Here is a 22,518-nt window from a genome sequence, read left to right as displayed (position 1 = left end):
CCCAAATCCTTACCTAAGTGTCAATGGGAAAAGCCAAGAGCTTTTTTATTTTTATTTTTTTAGAGCAAATACCTACATTCCCTACAGACCTGAAACTGTTCCTTTTTCCAGGAACGAGGTTTTCTGTGGTAATCATAATAGTCAGAATATTGGAAATACTGCTTCATCCACCAAGGATGGACAGAGATTGTCCAAACTAGAGATCTTTAGACTCTCTGTCCTTGGCCATGGGTCCCATTATACTCTTTCTATGACACATAAGGAGTCATGTCTATGTCTTGAATTTTTCAGAAGGTAAATGAAAGGGTTTCACTAGGGCCCTCCCAGAGCCTTGGACTGACTGGCTCCTACTTACCTGCCTGCTCCCTGGCTTTATCCCACCGGCCGGCTACCCCATTTCATGAACAGCTACACCATCATTTCACAAAAGCTCAGCCCATACTTTGATAATTTTAAGCCTGTATTCCACTTTATGCAGTGGAATTCAATGAATGGCTCCCTGGACACAGACATGAATCTGGACTATTCCCTAAAGATGATAATCCCTGTCCAGGAGCAAACACTAAGCTACTGAAGCCCCTCCAAATGCAAGAAATTGTTCTGGAATTCACATGGAATATTGTTACCTGCAAGGCACACACACCGTAACAGTGACTGTCAATCAGAGAAAATGGTCCACGCTGTATCTAAGGATGTTTGAAGTGTTCAGCCACTACTTTAGTGTTAAGAACAGTGTGTGTGTGTGTGTGTGTGTGTGCGCGCGCGTGAGTGCACATGCATGTGTGTTTGCAGAAGTACAGTACCATGTAACTTTCAAAGGACATTGACACAGCTAAACATCTTACAACACCCAATACAGCTTCCTCGCCCATTAAAGAATTACACATTTGAAAATGCCAGCAACTTTAAGGCTGAGAGCCATACTCCAGAAGGGTAAAAACAGACTCCAAAGTACAGATACAGAGATGGGCATCTAGAACCCATATCCAGCATGTAAGCTCACCTTCAGGTTCCGCCCCTCCTGGCCCAAGTTCCCGCGAGGAGCTCAGGGCCTCCACTGGCTCTTCCTTGGCTGGGAGAGGTGGAGGATGAGTACTTTTAGCAACAGGTTGAGTGTTCTTTGGCTTGACAAACACAGCTTCTTTACCTATATGCTGATGGACTGGCCTGCGTCTATGAACGCCAGAAACCGTATAACCCATTCCACCAGGACAGATTTCCTTAAAAGCAGCTAGATTTGGGATGGGAAAATATTCCTTTTAAAAATCTAACAGTGAAAACTTATACAGAGGAAAATATCATGATGAATATCTCTCAATAAGTCATCGCTAATATAGGTACATTTCAAAACTTTAGAAACAGGCACAATATGTAAGCAAATTGCTTAAATTCCCAATAAACTTGTGTATTTACAGGGGGAAACATTCTACTTTTACTTTAAACATTTATTTACTTATGAATTCTTTATCCTACTCGATTAGGATATATATGTATATATAATGCACGTGGGTACATATAAATTACATAGGATGTATATTTAGCATGAATTTTATATATTATATTTATATGCTAGTAGCCAATATGCCACTATGTAGAATAAATTGTATATGCAAATTGTGTTACATGAAAAGATAAGTAATATACTAATAGTCATTTTAAGTACAGGTGATAACTGCCTAGTATGTGAATATGTAATATCAACAATATTCAGGTTTTCTCCTTTCCTCCTGTTTTGTGCTTCCATTGGTTATTAACGAAGAGCTCAGTGGACATCTAAGGAAAATGACAAGGACTGCATGTAGGGAAACAGGGTACTGACACCCTCCTGAATTATTTCCAGTTGACAAACCCAAGGACTCAGGCAGAATGGGGTGCTGCAGCTGGAATGGGGGTACTGGTGAAGAAGGGGCAAAGAGGGGTGGGTTTTTTAAAAGGGCCTCCAGCTAGTTAGGAAAAAATCCACGAAGTAGGGAGGCTGCAGACAGTAGCCACAGCAGGAAGGAAATGCCAGAGGAAGCTGCTGTTCTCTGTACGAACAGGCAGGGATGACAGCTAGCAGATACCTGGTCAGTTTCACTACCCAGAGGACAATGGGACATTCTGTACCATGTAACTGTCACACTCGCCAGGCAAAAAGCATTTTTAAAATGTCTCCCCCCCCCCCCAAGCAGTCTGGGTATGGTGTGTGGTTTGCAAGCCTCCAGCGACACTCTCTAAACATGGGTGGAGAAAAAGACAATGGTGGTTGGCGGTGCGTGGCAGAGGCAAACTCCGCATGATCCCTGGGCTGTTGGTGTTGGAAGGAAATTACCAAATGCAAACATGGGGGCTTAGGGTCAAGTTTCTGTTTCTTCTTCTAAAATTGAAAGTAAAATAAATCATTTCTCACTTTCACTGAACAAGAAATTGAATGTACTGGGCCTAAAATGATTCCTTAAGAAGGAGGAAACTCTACAGTATTCCTTCAAAGCAGACTGAGATACTGTTTTTCTAGGGATCAGACCCTTAACTGTGGAACCTACTAGGACAGAGAATTCTTAAAAAATGAATAGTTCCAGAACAAAGCATGGTTTTCTACCGAAAAAGATATTTAATTAAAATTATGACAGGGCCAAAACATACTTAAGCACGAACATTGTATCATTAATATCATTTTCAAATTAGTTGCTGTGTTTTGGGAAGTAGCCCCAGTGTACAATCCCCATTCTGGTTACACTTTGCATAAGGATTGAAATGCTGTCCAAATGGAACTTAAAGAGAAATGGGTTTATGAATAGCAAAGCTTTCTTAGGAATACGTGTGTAAGACTGAGAGGCAGGGTACTAGAGCCTGTGGGAGGGACCTAAAAGCCTTCCATTCTACTAACTCACCATCAACAGATTCTAACCAGTACCAAAGGTGAACTATATACTGAAGCTTACATCTAATTCTGTTTACTGCTGTGTAATTTGCTACTGTAAGACATTACATGGCCCTAGAGATTTAATGCACTTCCCTATATAGGAAGTTTCTCTAAACTAAGCAATTTAGTGACATGTTTTGAAGCCACATTAAGCCACTGAAATAGAGACCACACACCCTCCTTGACCACATGATGCCCAGGGCTTGCAGGTCAGGTCTCTTTCTCCTCCATGGAACTCCTTTTGACTCTCCCTGAGAGTTCATTGATTTAAACCTAAAGTATGTAGAGAAATTAACCCTCTCAGAGCTCTAGGTAATTGTGAAACCAACTGAGGAGTGAAGACTCAACTATTAACACATGGCCCCTTCAAAATTCATAGTGGCTTTGGCAAGATCTCCTTTGGAGTTATCTTCATAACATAAACACAAAACTGAATACAGTTCTTTGTATTTCTAATTAGAGAAACCAAGTGCAGTGTCAGTAGCCAAGTAAATAAGTCAACGTCCACAAGGCCGTGATTGTGAAACAATGGATGGTAGACCATTAGGAAAGCACACGGCCCTGTACAGCATTCTGGTTTTCAGACTTAAAGATCAGTCAGCGAGTTCTGGAAGCTGTGGCTAAAAGGTAAAGGTTTATCTTCTTGGATTAACATTCAAAGAAAGTCTACTTACTGTTGCCCAGAAACAATGGGGAATTTCTTTGTACATTATTTGTTATTCTGATTTGAGCTTCTACAGCTGTATTTTCTTTAGAAATGATACAAACACGTTATAGCATTCAAAACTAAACTCGGAAACCAAAAATGACCCAGGCTACTGAAGTCTTTTTTGTTCCTGTGGCTGGGAACACTTAAGTGTGTGTATCTGGCCGTGGCTTACCTGTACCCGGGAGGGGACATTTCTCACAGTGTGGCCCCCAGGCCTTGCCCACACTACAACAGCAGATCTGTTTGGTGAGGTGAACAGAGAGAGGATGCAGACACTGCCTTCCAGGACTGACAAGGCGGTAACAGGGCCCCTTCTCTTCTGAGATCATAGGGGGATCCGCTGAAGAGAGACAAACCTTAATGTCACTGAAGAAACAAGTCATATCGACTTTAAGTTAACATAATATGACCTTTATAGCACAGAGGAGAGACCATGCTTTAAGATAGACCATCTAGATTAGGGGAATCATTCTTCTTGGCCAAGGGTACACTCATTAAATCACCCTAGGAATTAGAGCATCAAATGTTATAACTATTATTCCAGTCCCTGTCTGGATTCTATCTGTAACAAATATGAATAAAGGTAAATGTGTATAAGTTAAGCATTTCCACAAATGCCTACCTGCTTAACAAACCTAGTCATCTACAGCTAATCACAGTCATGACCCATTGTTTCTCCAGACTGGGCTGCAGAGGCGGCTCCAGGACAACAATTGGTGAACGTCCAGGCACCATGGAAAATCAGGAGCGTGGTTAGTACCACAAACCAGCAGCTGCCCCGTTCAGCTGGAGAGCTGGTGGGAGCTCAGGAATTCTCACCCAAGGCCAAAGAATATAAATGGCAGACAGGGAGTAGCGGCTGACCTGCCCAGACACACAAAGTCCCAGTGTAGCAAGAAGAGCAGAGCAGGCAAAATCTCAAGTCCTCGTGCTATGCTGCAAAGGCAACCAGGCTATTATCATCCAACGCCTGCCCCCTCATCCTGATTGTCTACTGCAAATCAGTAGTGAGCGGTCATCACCCAAACACCTGGCACACAAGGCAAATTTGAGAGCAAGACGACACAAACCTTGCCTTTGAGATGTGTTTTTCTTAAAGCATGTGTACGTGCTCCAGGACAAGTCAACACTGCTGAAACAGTCCCAGATCTGGTGCGCCATCTTGGCCAAATCGCTTCTCTCTATGGTATCATCCCAATCTGCCTTCCCTGTAGCCCGTGGTGCTCATGATTCAACTCAACTTTCTGCCCTTCTTTCTTAGATACACCTTTCCACCTTTGCAACAAGACTGACTTCCCAGGTTAGATGCTCAAAGAATAATCTAAGTATTTAAGGTGTATGGCAGAGGAAGATGCAAAGGACATGACGCCTGTTCCCCTGATTTTCAGGAAGCTTGTGGTGATGGCGTAAATGGGAAATGTCCCCTATCGTTTATGGCACTTGAACAGTGAGTCCCCAATTGGCAGTGCTGCTTGGGGAAGTTTAGGTGGTAAAGCTTCTCTTGAGAAAGTGCGTCAAGGGTGGCGGGGGCGGGGGCAGACTTTGAGGTAAAATAAACAAACAAACAAACAAAAACCACCACTTTCAGTTTCCTTTCTCTGCTCTGTCCTTATGGTTCAAGGTGTGAGCTCTCGGTTTCCATTCCCATTGCTATGCCTGCTGCCTGGCTGTTCCCAGCATTATGGACTCTAACCCTTTAAAAGTATAAACAAATTAAGCTTGGTCTTCCTTAAGTAGCTGTGGTCATGGTGTTTTATCAAAGCAACACACCAAAAAAAAAAAATTAATACATTTGCCTTTCTTTGTTCTTATTTTTTCATATTTTGATTTATATAACAATTCTACAGGTTTATTAAAACCTCATTTTAACTGGCAATAATGGTGAATTTTGTGTACCCATAAGGCTAAGCAATAGGATATTGCTGTCGGGGTGTTGGTTGGATTGTTATTTTGTGTGACACTGACATTTAAACCAGAGGAATTTGACTAAAGCTACTCATCCTCTATGATATAAGTGGGCTTCATCCACTCTGCTGAAAAATTTACAAGGAAAAAAAAAACCAACTGATTTACGCTGAGCAAGAATAAATTCTGTCAGTCAACGCCCTCCTTGGTGGATAGTCTGCCACCTACTCTGTAGATTTTAGACTCATTGGTCTCTGTGCTTATATCCACCAACCCTTTGAAATAAACACCACCCCATGCAAAAACACTCTTCTGTGGCTTCTAAAAGAAGTGGGTGGATAGAAGAGTCTGGAACTCTCCCATTCCCTCTCACACTTACTTTCTGGCTTCTGCGCAGATAAGCTATGAAAGGTCACAGGTCACAGACTAAAAGTAAAAGAAAGCTTGGCAGCAAGGTATTAGACTCGCAAAGGAGAGTCAAGCCTTGGAATGATTGATGTCGCTCACATAATCCACATGTTCATGTATGAGCATTAGAACCCACGCATAATTCTCATGTAGCTCAGAGGATTTTGCTACAGAATTTTCTTCCCCGAATGACTGGGTCTTACTTATAATCCATATTCACACAGAAACAATGTCAAGGCACCCCACCAGAGCCTATTTTATACACAATGGGGCTTAACTATAAAATTAATAACATTAGTGTTACTTCTTGGTCCGGGGGGCACGGGCAATTCAGAGCAGAACAGTTTCTTCAAATTCCCGACATTTGTCCCATGACAACTACTACAATCATTGTTGTCTTCTGAATGGGAAATGCCACCCACAGGCTCTTGTGTTTGAATGCTTGGTGCCCAGCTCGTGATATGGTTTTGGAAGGTGGAGCCTTGTGAGCCCTCCAAAATTAAATAATGGTCACCTGCCAGTTTAGACTAGTTTTTCCTGACAACCTATGGAAGACCTGACTTATGGGCCATGTGACTTTCTGGGAAAATGTTACTTTAACCCTTTGACGCCCCAATTTCTTCACTTCTAAAACAGGAAAAATAACAGCATCCATCTCAGGGAGTTTTCACAAATACTACATGTGACAATCTATGCAAAGAACCTACCATACAGTCAGGCACTTAGTAAGTACACAATAAAGATGATTGCCACCACGTTTTTTTGGGGGGCGGGGGATCACTATTATCTGGAAAGAGACAGGTAGCACAGATCTGTCTATCCCCCAGGTCATGGTGCCATGTCCTATAAGGAAAGATGGGGTCCCTGAGCTGGGGCAGCCATAGAGGAGGTAGAAAGAAAAAAGGAGGCATAGATGGATGATGAAGACCTAATGGCGTCCTTGAAAGCCAGATGGGATGAAAGACCCCAGCCTGATAGGCTCTGCTTGGCAGCCTGAGCAAACAGTGTCAACGTGGACAACAAACAATCAAACAGACAAAGACGGTCAGCAAGGAGGCCTGAGTTAGAGGGGAAGTCGGAGAGTGAGGAGAAACTTTATCCCACTTTCGAAAACACTAAAAATAAAATCTAGGACAGTGGTTCTCAACTTCCTAATGCTTCAGCCTTTTAATGCAGTTCCTCATGCTATGGTAACCCCCAACCATAAAATTATTTTCATTGCTTCTTCATAATTGCAATTGTGCCGCTATTATGAATTGTAACGTAGATATCTGTGTTTTTCGATGGTCTTAGGTGAACCCTGTGAAAGAGTCATTTGACCCTCAAAGCAGTCGTGACCCAAGGGTTGAGAATCACTGATCTAGAACTATGCAGTTCAGTACATCAAGCACGAGGCACATATTACTAAATCAACTTCTATAAAATTAGGTTGGAAGCTGGGTTCCTCTGTTTAGACGGACTAACATTTGCTTTAGGCAGCATGAATTCAGATACTCCTGCTGCCTCCGAATGTTCTAGCGAATGGCTGATGAGCTTAATGCTCGGCATGCTTTTCTGAAATGGGCCAGGTAACAAATATTTTAGGTGTTGTAGGCCCCACAGTTTCTATTTCAACATTCTAACTCCACCGTGGTTACAAGAGCAGCCCTAGACACCATGTAAATGGAGATGACCGTGTGCCGACAAAACTTTATTTATGACACCTGACAGTGGGACAATTCCATCCACAGACTGCGGTTTGTCAACTGCTGACCCAGAACCCTAAATCCGGACGCCCCAGATCCTAGTTTTCAATCTCAGCTGTTGATTATTAGCTATGTGATCTGCAGAAGTTTCTAAAACTCTCTTCGGTCCAATTTCCAGTGTGTGCGACATGAATAATAACGCATTTGATAAAGAGGGTGGGACAACTAACTGGAAATCATGTATATAAATGTGACTGGCTCTTGAGAAAGAACCTGATCTTCTTTGTCTCATGACCTCGGGGTGATGACAGAGCACATTTCTTAAGCACATGTCCTCCTTGGCCTCCTGTTTCTGTCACTTAACTCCAAGTTCAAGGATAGAGAATAAATACATAAAACCTCAAAAGCCCTGAGTTCATCTGGGGACCTTTCCTGAGCTTCAGCAGCAGTCATTATGGGATGCTTAAATGGCTGCAGAAAGACAAATACAGTTCCAGAAGGTAGAAAGTCTTCCTAGAGGTGGTCTACTTTTCTTCAAATTACTGTGATAGTCAAGCCCAAAATCTTCACGTTTTCACATAAGACTGGCAGGGGCGGGCTTGGAGTACACTGTTCCAGCACCCTAGGCCACAAGCACAGGTCAAGAGAGCAGCAAATGTCAGCATTCTCCTCCTTTCTTCATTTTGACTACACGAAGTCAAGGGCAGAGAGTGGGCAAGGCAAGAAAAGCAAATGGCTGCACCCTTGGGCTGGAGTCAAGGAATGCAGAGGGTGTTCACCTCACCGCATTCAGGAACACAGGGAGCTTCCCAAAGCTCCTTAGTCATTGCCAAGTGCACGTCTTGAAGTTCGCTAAGTCAGCCACACATTTTATCGCCTGGATGTACCCTAATTTCGGGCTGCTTAAGCAAATGCTGTCAGTCTCTGCCACATGCTTGTACACTCCAGCTGTGGCTGGCATGTGCACGCACGTGTGAGTGTGTGCGTGCGTGCATGCGTGTGTGCGTGCGTGCGTGCGTGCATGCGTGCGTGCGTGTGTGTGTGTGTGTGTGTGTGTGTGTAAGCATTTGTTCATTTCCTAATCGCCCATAATTATGAGGAAACACCATCTGTTCCCACATACTGAGGACATCACAGTTCGCCTCTGATATTTTCCAACTATCTGTAGACTTCAACAGTTTCTTCATCAACAAATGAGGACAAATAGGTACAATCACAAACTCGGAAGGAACTGGATACACATCCATGATACCACACGTGGCAAATTCAGAGGGGCGGGGTGGGGGGGGAGAAATACATCTGTGGATTCGCGCTGGAAAAGGGCTCAATTTTAACTCTGGGTTCTAAACTGGATCACTTAACTAAGCAACAAATAAATAAATATCTCTTAAGGCTTATCATTTCAGCTGTTGCAGCTGAACCGTAAAACTGAGTTATTTATTTTTCAAATGAGAATGGATGGCTGTTTAATAAGTTCAGAATTATTTGGGCAATGACAAGGAAAATAAATTTTAAGGAACTGTGCAAGTGGTTTCAAAATTCCCGTTGGCAGGGTTCTACGATTTCATTAAAACCTGGAGGTCTGCCCTTCGTGCTAGACATCAGATCTTGTCAGGGCTTTCACAGTCTATGGCCAGTTCTCCAAGTTTACCTAACCTGCAACCTTCCGTGTGAGAATGCTAACCCAACAGTGTCAAATAAAAAGGTTTTTTCACAACAAATTCTGCATCGAAGGTCTTTGTTATAATTGATGTTTAAATTAGAAACCTGTATGGATGTGTGTTTATGTAGTTGAAAGTAGCGAAAAGGCATCTCTAAATTATCTGGATATTATTGACAGCTTGGTTGGTGCCCTAGCATTCTAGATCCTTCCGTCAGTTTTCAAACCTGACTTGTGTGAAAACTTTACAGTTTGCTAACTTAGTCACCTTCAGCAAGCCCTCTGTTAAGTTGCCTGTCTGCTTCAGACCAGAACCACCCATAAGAGAACACAGGAGAAAAAAAATGAAAGACTTACGTGCACAATTTCCTAATCTGCATTGGTCAGGTTTTAAAGGAAAATATGAGGAATTAGTAACAATGCTTTAAAAGGCTTACATCCACCACACGGGACTGATTTTCACGTTACTGCATTCATCCTTTCTCTATATCCCAGCTTAGACAGAGATAAACTGTGCTAAAACTGAAGGACCGTGTCATCATGAAGAAGGCGTTCGCGTGATCAAATGTGAGGCAGGAAAAGCAGGATGCAGCTTAGTAAACACCAAGTCCACATCAGGTGAAATTCAAAGAGCCAGGCTGGACAAAAACACGCAGAATCACCCATCCAGTTACCTCACCCTGCCGTGACATTTTCAACTCTGGATAATTGTATACAGTTTTTTTTTAAAGGTGCATTGTCTACCTACTTTCCTAATAAAAGGGTTACAATGAAATATGGTTATCTTTTTAAATTCTGCATTTGGGGGCTGGAGAGATGGCTCAGTGGTTAAGGCCCTGGCTGCAGTCCCACAGAATCGTGATTCTATTCCCAACATCCACATGTTGGCTCACAACTGTCTATAACTCCAGTTCCAGGAGATCCAGTACTGTCTTTCGGCTTCTCAAGATACCAGGCATATAGATGGTACACAAACACATGTGAAGACAAAACACCCATATACATTACAATATAAAATAATATTTCTTAATCTGCATTTAAGGCTAGGGAGAGAGCTTAGCTGGTAAACTCACCCTGCGAACATGAGATACTGAGTCCGATCCCTAGAATCCATGTATGAAAAATCCAGCGGTGTGGCTCCTGCTTGTAACCCCAGTGCTGAAGAGGCAGAGGGAGGCAGAGCCCTGGGAGTCACTGGCCAATCAATCTACCCTACTTGATAAGCTAAAGGGCAATAAAAGACCTTGCCCGGACACCGCAAGATAAATGGTGCCTGAGGTATGCTCTTGTCTACATACAGACACACACATACACATCACACACATACATGTGCACACACAGAGACACCTTTATTTGAGGCCTTTATTTATCTCAGGTGTATCCAATCTAATTGGCATACAGAATGCATAACCGATACTGATCATATAAAAACCCTAATGACAATACTAACTTTATTTTCATGAAGGGGGGCCTCTTTGGTGAAACCATATTTCAATATTAGAATATGTGATTTCATGGGAGACTTTTACCTTTGCTATTTAAGAAAGAAAACCCCAGAGATATTTCCCCAAACCAGCAACATCACTCTAGGAGCCTTGTGTAAATTCAGAGGACATTAGAGCAGAACCAGAAAATCTGAAGAGCGTGGGCCTCGGAATGATTTTCCAGGCTTCTCCAACTGAGAAAATACAGGGAACCCTCTTAAAAATAGACTCTGGTGAACCAGGATCTGCAATAATTAGAAACTGAGAACAAGTTTGACCTAGCCTAAAAAAGGCTTAAATATTTATAAAGGAAAAATAATCAGTTTTTATCTCTCAGAACCAAAGAACTAATACACCTATTTCAGTTTTCTCCCCACCCTCTTTTTTTGTTTATTTTGTTTTTATGGTTTTTTTTTTTTTTAAGATAGGGTTCCCATGTGTAGCCCTGGCTGTCCTGGAACTTGCCTTTCCTGCCTCTGCCTCCTTAGTGCTGCTGAAATCAAAGATGTGCGCCCCCTCTGCCTGGCAAACTTTTTCCATTTTTATCCAGATCTAGTTCCTCCTTGTGATTCTGCCCTTTTCTGCTGTGCAGTATTTTCTAATACAGTTAAAATGCGTCTTGGAGAAGGGCTCATAATATGCATTTAATTTACCATATTGGGTTGGTCTCCTTGCTCTTGTCATTTTTATTAATGACATTTTCTTCTGTATTTTCAGGGCCCAGCTAAATATTTTTCTTCTTTTGGATAACCCCCACAGACACAGGATCAAAATAGAGAAAGTCAAACTGATTATTACTTACGAACACAACTTGAAAAGGTAGGGTCGGGCCCAAATCCCATTTTGCAGGAACATCGGTAGCTGCCCATGGTGTTCAAACACTCACCATTAGGGCATACACCTTGTAGCTGACATTCATTAATATCTGCAAGAAAACAAAAGCCAATCAGAGGGAGCAGCCAAGCCCTGGTGTGCAGATTCCAAATATTCTCCTGTTTGCTTTCTGCTTTACTGAAATTATCTTACGTAAAATAAACAAAGGGGAACACGGCAGGAATAAAGGAACTAAGATGAAAAGGACTGGATCTTCATTAAGCATTTGCAGTTGTATCATTAGCTCTGAGGCACACACTATACTCCAGGTTCTGCTCAAGTGTCAGAAATGCGCTAGCGAACAAAACTAAGCAACAGGGCCATCTTCATGGCGCTTTCCTATCAGGGGAGACACCAAAGGCCTGGCTTCACACAGAATATGTGAGCTGCAAAAGTGGAAAGAACAGTGTGTTCCCCAAACTACAACTATTAGAAACCAACATTCAGTTCTGCAACCGCCCATCCAGACAGTCACGAGCCCCTGAAAGACGTTAGAGGCAGTGCTGCAGAGGGCGTGAGACTTCGTCAGCATAGAAGGTGAACGTGAGGGGCCTGGGACAGAAGGAATATTCACATGGGTACAGAATGGCCAAGGGAAGGGACTCGGGAAATGGTAAGTCAAGCCACCGAATGGAAATAAGTTTCAATAGCATAAGCAGGTGGACATGGAGCTGGGACAAGATAGGCCATCTTGGTTTCGATCTTATTGAAGAGAAAGCTATATTGAAAGGTTTTGAGTAGGAAAGCGGGGTTACCAGTGGTAGACTCCACGGCAGTTCACCTGACCAGCATATGGCGCTGTGAGCAGAGACCATAAAACAAGTCAGTGAAGGATGCTGAGCCAGTGATGAGCCATGTGGGGGATAGGAAGCATAACCAGGAAGGTGAGGAAAGCACAATTCCTTTCTAAAAAGAACACCTGACAAAGCCTGGCACTCAACTGGGCACACAGATGTCTGGAGGGCTTTAGTCTAAGGAAAGAGGAGAAGCTTTGTGAATGGAGAACGCCAGAAGATGAAGAATTCAGTTTCACAGGTAAAGGTCGCATTGTGATACCTAAGCAGAACTGTCCAGTAGTAGAAGATTCTGGAACAAAGAGAAAGGAGATGGTATGCCTGAAAACAGGGACTGCCTATGGGCCAGTCCCAGAAGAAATCAAAATGAGCTGAGAGAGAAAACAAAAACGAAAGCTTATATAGCCCCTTGTAAAGGTAATATATATATATATATGTGTGTGTGTGTATATATACATATATATGTATATATAAATGTATGGGTGTATAATAGATAAGTTAAAAACAAAAAGCTAGTAGCCATTTTTATTGGAGCCAGTGTGGGCTATGAATCGTAACAGCTAACAGATGTTGGCTGTTAGGGTTGCTATATCAAGTAATATTTATGTCTTTCTATGAGGAATTTTTCTGCAATCTTTTTATAAAGGGCTTTAAAACATTAATTTCTAAATTAAGATTGGATACAATGTTAGAAAAGTATTACAGAATCTTCACATAAAAGTGAACCACTTCCCTTGATAAATCATTATTTAAGAAAATATTACTTAAACATGAATGCTGGACGTTCTATGAATTCATACTTATCTATATTATACATAGTTCATCTAAGTCACACAGTTTTAAAACTTTTATTTTTTAATTTTTTTCCTACTGTGTATATTCATTGTATGAGGTATTAGATTCCATAAGCAGACTTTCATATAAGTATATGTTATAGGAGGGACAGTTTTCTTTAGTTAACATCAGGGACAAAACGGAACTTGGGGCATAACATACAAATGAGAAATTAGTGTATATGTGTTATATAAGCTGTACAGACTGTCAGCTGAAATACATCTGGACAGAGGCGTATCTAGATCACACTCAAAAGAACACCAAGACCAGCACCTAAGGGTCTTGTTTATCAGGCTGTGTACTGCGATATAGCAGTCATTTATGTGTGGTGCATAATTGAAAATATTCCCCTCTAACCCATTCTTCTTAAGAAAACCACCATGAAGGACCAGGAGGAAGGCCAAGTCCAGTTGGAGCTTACACAGTACAAGCAAAGACTTTATCATGGGATCCAAGTAAAGCCTGAGGTTTGGGTAGCCAGCCAGTTGCGATCAGAAACACTGGACAAAATCTCCCTCACATCTCTCTGGGCTATGATTGTGAGCCTTTTCCTCCTATTCAATGATACATCCCATGATCACTTCTTGGGAATCAGAACCTTCCTTTGTTACCAGGCTTTTTAAAATGTCTTCATCCAGCTGCGCTGCTGGCTGTCAGGTCAAGGTTGAAGGTCCTCCATCTTCTGACCCATAGATGCCTCATTTATAACAATTAGCAAGAACTCCCAATGTCTCTCCTTTGCACCTTCCATAACCCAGCTCACAGCCTTACCCATGATGCCTTGGGACAAGTAATAAGGACCAAGAGTGTAATAAGGACAGGTGTGGATAAGAACAGGCAAGTTGAGGGTGGGAGTCATGGAAGATTCTCCTGATTTTTACTACTCTGGTTATCTTGGGCCACCATACCCTGACTGCCACTGCCCCCAACTGATCCTAGGAACCTTGAAGCATGGCCTTTCTGAACACACTCCCAGCGCCAGAAAGACTCCTGCTTCCTTCAGCAGCTGCTGGGCCTATGTCTTAGCATATTTCCTACTGCATCACAATCAGAGATGCATTCTATTTTGAGGTATCTCCTATTCATTTTATATGCACGGTAGCACCTCAATCTAAAGTGCATAGCCACAGGCACCCAGGTGTGTTGGCACAGGCCCTCAATCCCAAGACTCGGAGATGGAAACAGGAGGCATGCATACTCAACGTCAGCCTCTGTCCGAAAAAAGAGACCTGTTTGAAGGAGAGCAGAAAAAGGTATATGAGAGAGTAGAGAAGGAGGAAAAAGAAGGGGGAAGTGTTATAATTTTAAAAAAATCTCAAAAATAAATAAACAACAACAAAGAAATAGACGTGTACATATACTATGATGTATTCACCACCCAGGTGATGACTGGGGATATTTCCACAGGGGCCCGAGAGATGGCTCAGAGGTTAAGAGTGAGTCCTGTCCTTGCAGAGGACCTGAGTTCAGTTCCAAGCACCCTCGTTGGCTACTCAACGCCAGCTCCAGGAGACTCGACACCCTTTGGCCTCTGCAGATACCTGCACTCATATACATTCCCACACAGACACGCACCAACATATATATAATTAAAAGTAGATCAGAGAGCTGTGTCCAGCCCCTTCCCAGATGAAATCTCTGCACCCATAGCTGGCTATTGTTCTGACTGCTGCTGTCTGGCTTATTTTTTGTGAAGCACGTTGCTTATTTTATCTCATTTACTTTACTCTTTACTACGAAGTTCTTCAGTGTTGTTGCATATAGCAGCTCAGTCTTTCCAAGGCGTGTTATACGTTATTCTGTGAGGAAACCAAACTTAACCATTCTAACACTGTGTTTGCTTTTTTGTTCCCCATATGGGGCCATTATTATCAATGGTCTGTGAGCATTCGTAAATCCATGTGTGCACACATATACACACTCAAGTATCTACCTATATGTACACCTATACGTATAGACAAGAAGATCTCAGCATTCATTCTATTGAGTGTATATTTAAGGGTAGAATTTCCAGGCCCCTAGAGAAGGCTTATATTCACTTTAAAAAGCTGTCTAGGAGGCATGCCAATTTCCACTCCCAGTTGACAAGTCCTTGTCAACTTAGTATCAATCTTTTTACAACATTCAGTCATCTTGGCAGGGGGCAGTGTTGTGTCACTGTGGTTCGAGTCTGCAGTTCTCAGATGAGGTTTGACACTGAATTCTTTCTTACATACTTCTTAGCCATTTAGATGTAAAACATCGTCTGCTAAAGTGTGACACGGAGTGTTTACAGGTTTGGAGGATGGCTGACCTCTTGCTTTTGCTTTATTTTGCTTGAAATGCAGTCTCACTCTGTGGTCCCAGGCTGAGTTAGAATTCATTGTGTAGCTCAGGCTGGCCTCAAGTTCGCAGTAATCCTCATGTTTCACTATCTTAAGGTCTGGGATTTTAGGTGTGAGCCACCATGGCCCATGTCCATCAGAGAGAATATGGTCTATGATCCTCAAAGGGAGATGTGTTGTACTCTTGCCTGGAGAGCATCTGGTTTTCATGAGGACTGGGAAACTCAAAGAGGATGGATACCAGGGATACTAAACATTCTGAAAGTAATCTCTTTGACAAAGGATTGCTCTGCCCAGACTTACAGTATGCACTGAAGTTTTCAGATAGGCAGAACAAACCATTATGAAGTGAGGCAGGATGAGGTGGAGGTGGCAGCTGGCTATGTAAAACTAAGACAGTCTGGTTTACTCTGCTATGTCTATATCAACAAGGTGCAAATCAAATTTTGGGAAGAATTCCATTGACAAGTTATCAACAGCCATAGATAAACTATTACCTCAAAAACCTATATAGATATGCTCTTTATTCCTTGCCATTCTGTCTTCCACCCCCTGCTGTATTCTGAGAGGTTTGTGGATAATCCATTGCCTTTGTGTTCAAGGAAAACCAAAAGGCCAAAAGCTTATCACTTATAACTGATTATTTTAGTGATTCAGTAAGTAATAAGAACCATGAGCAGACATTCAAAGAACTTTCCAAAGTAGTCAAGTTCCTTTGGATTTTTCTAAATAAATGAAAAGGAGCTACAGATCTACAAGCCCACGAAGGACAAAGCACAGGTTATAGCAAACATATTACTTGAAGATAAAATAAGCTTACAGACCTCTCTAAGTGAAGACGGTATGGGGCCAAAGTTTAACAACCATATGAAATGTGACTGGCAAATTGTGAGTTATAATTCCACCCAGACTTCAATTCCTAAGGCTGTTTTTCTTATTTAAGAAAAGCTTCTCCCAGCACCACACACATTCAAGAAGAAAATCTTCTAACTCGATTATAAAAAATATAAGTAACTGACACTTGCCAAATACAATAGAGATCAGAAATCTTGCATTTTATGGGGTCAACCACATTTCTTTAATGTACTCAGTCTAAGCCAAAAGTACTTGAATAGTTGGTTTAAAAAGCAAAAATAGGTAATCAATTGGATTTATTCCTTGTTCTTCCTCTGCAGGCCACCATTGTCTCTGAAAGGTCCATGGGGCCCTATCCTCAGCAGGAACAGCAAGACCATGGCACATAGCACCACCCACTTGGCTCAAGAACCAAAGCTAAAATAAAGGCAGAAGGAGATGCAGTCTTACAGCCACCCACACACATACTTCTGTCTCCATCCCAGTGCTGTGTTAGGATAGGCTGGGAGTTCACAGAAGCAGAGGGAAATCAGAACTAGTAAAGCTACATACAGCTCACAGAAAGATTACATGTTTCTCCCTTACTGAAAACACTCGCATGGGGTTCTACTTCTACAGCCTACCAACAAAGCTCTGACTTACTGTAAAGAACCAGAACACCAAACTATCTACGTGGTTGAATCTTGGCTACATCACATAACTTAATCTAAGATGAACAATCTTCTAAGGGCTGAAGATGTAACTCAGAGACAGAGTGAGTACCTGGTGTATACAATGCGTTTAGTTTGATACCCAGCACTGAAGAAAAAAAATGATGTTAAATAATCTGTCGTTGGAAGTTCAAAGGTCCTTGAGCTCAGAGATAGCACTAGTGAGCCAGGAATGTGAAACACGCAGGGTTGTCTTTTCAAGAGAAAAGATGTACAACCTGTTCTCTGCCCAGAAGTCTGGGAATAGAGATGGCTAATAGCCTAGCTATCCCCTGTGCTATCTTTAGGCCAAGCTGCCTCCCTCAAGCACAACCAAAACTGGAAGTAGCTAATAGCCTAGATGACCTCTGCTCTATCTATATGACCAAGACCACACCAGATCCTCCCTTAAGCCCTTAAGATAACACATATAGCCTATATATAAAGTCCATCTTTGTGGAAGAAGGGACACATACTTTGAGAAGAGTTTTGATGTAATCCTGCCTCCTTGTGCACAGGGGATTATGTTACACCAGGAAATGTTTTTTCTATATTTTATTCTACTTAAATATGAATCGTCTGAGGTCAGATTCTTGAAGTTTGAACCAATACCAGCTACTGCATCATGTTGAACTGGATTTCCTTGTTGCCTAGCATGAATCGTTATTCTGCCAGCCCTGGAGTTCGCATAAGATCTCTCTCTCTCTCTCTCTCTCTCTCTCTCTCTCCCTCCCTCCCTCCCTCCCTCCCTCCCTCCCTCCCTCTCTCTCTCTCTCTCTCTCTCTCTCTCTCTCTCTCTCTCTCCCCCTCTCCCAACCCTCTATTAAATATATAGCAAACAAATTTATAGAATTTAGGAAAACTCCTAACTAGAGATTCTCCCCAAACAGCCTAAGGATCCAGTCCTGGAGAACATTATAAATAAGCCAATAAGATGCAACAAGACTCCTTCTCCTCTTCATTTAGACACGTATCGCTCAGGTGTGTCCCTTGAACTTCATGACTATATATACCATTTTGTGAAATATTTTTTTCTTTTAAAATCACATGTCACTTTTTAAAGGAGCAAGGGGGTGGCAAATCTAATAGCAGAAATATTCCCTTAAGACCCAGTCTCTGGTATAACTAAGATATTAAATTTTATAACGAGGAGCAATTCACTAAAATCTTCCCATCTACATTTCCCACTCTTGTAACATGAAAAGGCTAACATGATGGAAGGTCATTGGTTAATTAATAAAGAAACTGCTTGGCCCTGATAGGTTAGAACATAGGTGGGTGGAGTAAACAGAACAGAATGCTGGGAGGAAGAGGAAGTGAGGTAAGACACCTCAGACAGACTCAATAGCTCTCCTCTCTGGGGAAAACACGATGAAGCTCCAACCCAGGATGGACGTAGGCTAGAATCTTCCTGGTAAGCGCACCTCGGTGCTACACACATTAATAGAAATGGGCCAGGCAGTGTTTAAATGAATACAGTTTGTGTGTTGTTATTTTGGGGCATAAGCTAGCCAGGCAGCCGGGAGCTGGGTGCCAGGAAGCGACCCGCAGCTCCTTCAACACTAACAGAAATAATCCCCAAGTTACTTATAGCGTAACTATTCTTCAGAACAACCTGCCAGTTTCCAGGGTTGAACAAAGGAGGATAAACAAACGATGGCATTTGACCCATGACATGTTGAATGGGGTGAGTACTCTCATGAAAAATAAATACACATTTACACATCATTTTCCTATAAGAAAACATGTGTGTTTAACCAAGTGAGTAATAATTTACCCCCTATTCTGTGTCACAAGTTGACACAGGAAATGAGGCATGTCTGGTCACTTACAGACATTGGGGACAAGGTGAGAGCGGCATCTGAGGGTCTTTATACAGAAGGGGGAAACATAGGGCTTCCTGGAGACTCAGTTGTGTCTGCTTCACCTTGCTGATGGATAGAAATTCCAACATAGAATTCTATCAGCAGTAGGACTTGCATTTGAAGACAGAGGAAAGACTGCCTTGAGATAAATATTTTCCTCAGTTGGATGAGTTGACTATTTAAGAAGGTACAGTGGTGTGCTGGATAGTTTTGGCACATCTAACTTCATCTGAGGGGAGGGAGAAATTGAGGAAATGCCTCTATAAGATAGAGTTGTAGGCAAGCAAGTCTATAGGGTATTTTCTTAATTAGTGATTGATGGGAAAGGGTCCAGTCCATTGTGGGTGGAATTATCCCTGGACTAGCGGTCCTGGGTTATATAAGAAATCAGACTGAGCAAACCATCAGGAGAAAGCCAGTAAGCAACACTCCTCCATGACCTCGGCATCAGTTCCTGCCTTCAGTCAGGATCCTGCCCTGTTTGAGTTCCTGTCCTGACTTCCTTCAGTGATGAACAGTGATGTGGAAGTGTAAGCCAAAACAATCCTTTCTTCCCCAACTTGCTTTTGGTCATGGTATTTCCTCACTGCAGTAGAAACTCTAACTACAACAAGTGAGCTGGGAAAATGGTTGTCTGTGAAGTATTGATTGCACAATTAAGAAGACCCGAGTTCAACCCTCATTACTCACATAAAAAAGTTAAGCATGCCTACATTTCAGTGCTGGTGAGGCAGACACAGGAAGATCTTAGGGGCTGGCAAGATGGTTAGCATAGCTGAATCGGCAAGCTTCAGGCTTAGTGAGAGACCTTGTCTCAAAAAGTATTTGGTATTGCCCAAGCTGAGGTCCCCAGTTAGTTCCCTGGGCAGCTGAGGATAGGGAACCTGAAATGACCCTACCCTAGAGCAATACTGACGAATATATTGCATACCATCCTAGAACTTGCATCTGGCGATGGATGGAGATAGAGACAGAGACCCACACTGGAGCACTGGACTGAGCTCCTAAGGTCCCAATGAGGAGCAGAAGGAGTGAGAACATGAGCAAAGATGTCGGGACCACGAGGAGTGCACCCACCCACTGAGACAGTGGAGATGATCTACTGCGAGCTCACCAAGGCCAGCTGGACTGTTACCAGAAAAAGCATGGGATAAAACTGGACTCTCGGAACATGGCGAACAATGAGGGCTGATGAGACGCCAAGGACAATGGCACGCGGTTTTGATCCTACGCAATCTGCTGGCTTGGTGGGAGCCTAGCCAGTCTGGATGTTCACCTTCCTAGATATGGATGGAGGGGGGAGGACCTAGGACGTACCACAGGGCAGGGAACCCTGACAGCTCTCTGGACTGGAAAGAGAGGGGGAGAGGAGTGGGGGGAAGGGGAGAGGGGTGGGAGGAGGGGGAGAAGAGTGGGAGGAGGGGGAGAAGAGTGGGAGGAGGGGGAGGGAAATGGGAGGCTGGTGGGAGGAGGTGGAAATTTGTTTTTTTTTTCTTTTCTTTTCTTTATCCTCCTTTTATCAATAAAAAAATTAAAAAAAAAAAGTATTTGGTAGAAAGCAATTGAAAAAGATGGTTAGTGTTTTCTTCTGGCCTGCACACATATGCACTCATATGTTTATAGACCCACATAAACACACAACACACACACACATACACACACATACTTCACCTAATTCAGGAAGAAGAAGACTACTGTCTAAGAGGACTTAGGTATGTAGCAAGGCTGCAAGGAGAAGTCAGGGAAGAACACAGCAAAGATGCAGGGAGAATAAAAGCTGATTGGCCACATGCTGTTAAGTGAGAGAAGGAACACATCCTGGGTTGGACATAGTGGCACACGCCTGTAATCCCAGCACCCAGGAGGCAGAGGATTACATGTTCAAGAGATTCCTGAACTCCATAATGTCTTTGGGGCCAGCATGAACTCCCTAGGAGGAGTCTAGCTCAATGAAAAAGAAGGAATAAGAGGGAGCAAAGGGAGAGAAGGAAGAAAAATACAAGGAAGAGAGAAATAAAAAATAATAACAAATTTGAAAATGTTCTAAAGATACAAAACTACTCTATGGTTGCAAGAGTTAGAACACTGATTACACCTGGAACAGAGGAAGAAAATGAAATTTCAGGGGGAAAACAGGGCAGTTCCAAGGTCCAAGATATATTCTGTGTGTTGACCTTGGAAATAATTGTATAATATGTTTGCTTTGTGATGACCCTAGACACTCTTGTGACTCTACCTTTGTAGCTGTGCACTAGTCTGCCCATGGATTACACACTCACTGCATCTGTGCACTAGTCTGTCCATAGATTACACACTCACTGCATCTGTGCACTAGTCTGCCCATGAATTACACACTCACTGCATCTGTGCACTAGTCTGCCCATGGATTACACACTGTATGTGTGCACTAGTCTACCTAACTATGGATTAAATATACTCACAAAAAAGTTTGATAATGAAATTGCTTCATATATAATATAATCATCAGGTAAGTTTCATCTAACAAATACAATGATCTTTAAGAATGTGGAGTTTATCTTTTTGAGTCTGAATAAAATTTGATGATAGGTCCACTTCAGGGAACATCTTAGCTATAAAAGGCCCATCAATGGAAGTTTTGGCAATGAATATGACTACCATGAATGTGTCAGTTTTGTTCAGTTATTTTGTTAAAGCAAAACAACCAGAACAATAATAAAATCCTAACAGGAGAAAGGTCCATGGGCAACTTCTTCCTAACTCCTCCTTTGGAGGCTCATCTAGAGTCAGCTGACTCAAGCGAATCACAGCCTGCGGGCTCAAACTGCCGTCTGAGCGGAGGAACGGCATCTTACCCACAGCTCATGACACATCTCCTATCCACGGCAGGCATGCCCCATCAATTAACATCTGTGGAATAGTGAATCACTGGGAAGGTTTTCAAGACTGTCCTTGAAAAATTAACATTTATTATAAAGTAAATGAAAAAATGTTAACAAAAAAACCAACAAAAAACTAAGTTTTTTTTGCCACCAGTGATAAAAGCTGCAAGGCATATCATATTTATGTATTTTAACTCAATCTGTACCTTTTGGCAGGTGATTTTAAGGTAGAAAACAGTTATGTTGAATTTTTATCTGTAAAATAATGAAATTTGTAAGGGACTTTTAGGGATTGCCAAGAGATGTTTGCTTTTAAAAATCATTTAGGATTTAGAAGCATATACCCAACTAGGGTTAGGGAACAGGGTCTCATGTAGCCCAGGTTGGCCTCCGACTCACTAGAGAGAGGCTTTGAACTGCTCAAATTTCTACTCCTAGCTCCTAAGGTGCTGGGATTACAGGAGTTGCCAGCATGCCCCGTTTAATTGTGATGAGGACCAAACTCAGGGCTTCAAAGATGCCAGACAAGCCCACCACCATCTGACCCACATACATCCCCACCACACCCAGCATGTCTGCATCTTAAACTCTTATTCCATCCTATGATAGGGTGATGGGACGTGAGGGTACTATTGGAAGAGAGGAAGTGCCTAGCATTTGAAGATGCAAT

The 22,518-nt window shown here is 42.4% G+C and overlaps 1 protein-coding gene across 9 annotated transcripts in view; it reads right to left on the bottom strand.

Moving 5' to 3' along the window:
- Positions 1 to 22,518, bottom strand: part of Ltbp1 (latent transforming growth factor beta binding protein 1) — a 381,235-nt gene that overhangs the window by 111,545 nt on the left and 247,172 nt on the right. For 7 of the 9 annotated variants that reach the window (XM_075955861.1, XM_075955859.1, XM_075955860.1 and 4 more), the window contains 3 exons: positions 11,556 to 11,678; positions 3,784 to 3,951; positions 1,004 to 1,231 (listed from right to left, as the gene is read on the bottom strand). In XM_075955861.1, coding sequence (XP_075811976.1) covers positions 1,004 to 1,231; positions 3,784 to 3,951; positions 11,556 to 11,678 — 519 coding nt within the window. The remainder of the gene's footprint in view (positions 1 to 1,003; positions 1,232 to 3,783; positions 3,952 to 11,555; positions 11,679 to 22,518) is intronic. The other 2 variants (XM_075955862.1, XM_075955867.1) reach the window with 1 other exon arrangement.

Source organism: Microtus pennsylvanicus, chromosome 21 (genome assembly GCF_037038515.1).
Source record: "Microtus pennsylvanicus isolate mMicPen1 chromosome 21, mMicPen1.hap1, whole genome shotgun sequence".
In the NCBI taxonomy this organism is placed as follows: Eukaryota; Metazoa; Chordata; class Mammalia; order Rodentia; family Cricetidae; genus Microtus; species Microtus pennsylvanicus.
This window is presented reverse-complemented; position numbering and strand designations above follow the sequence as displayed.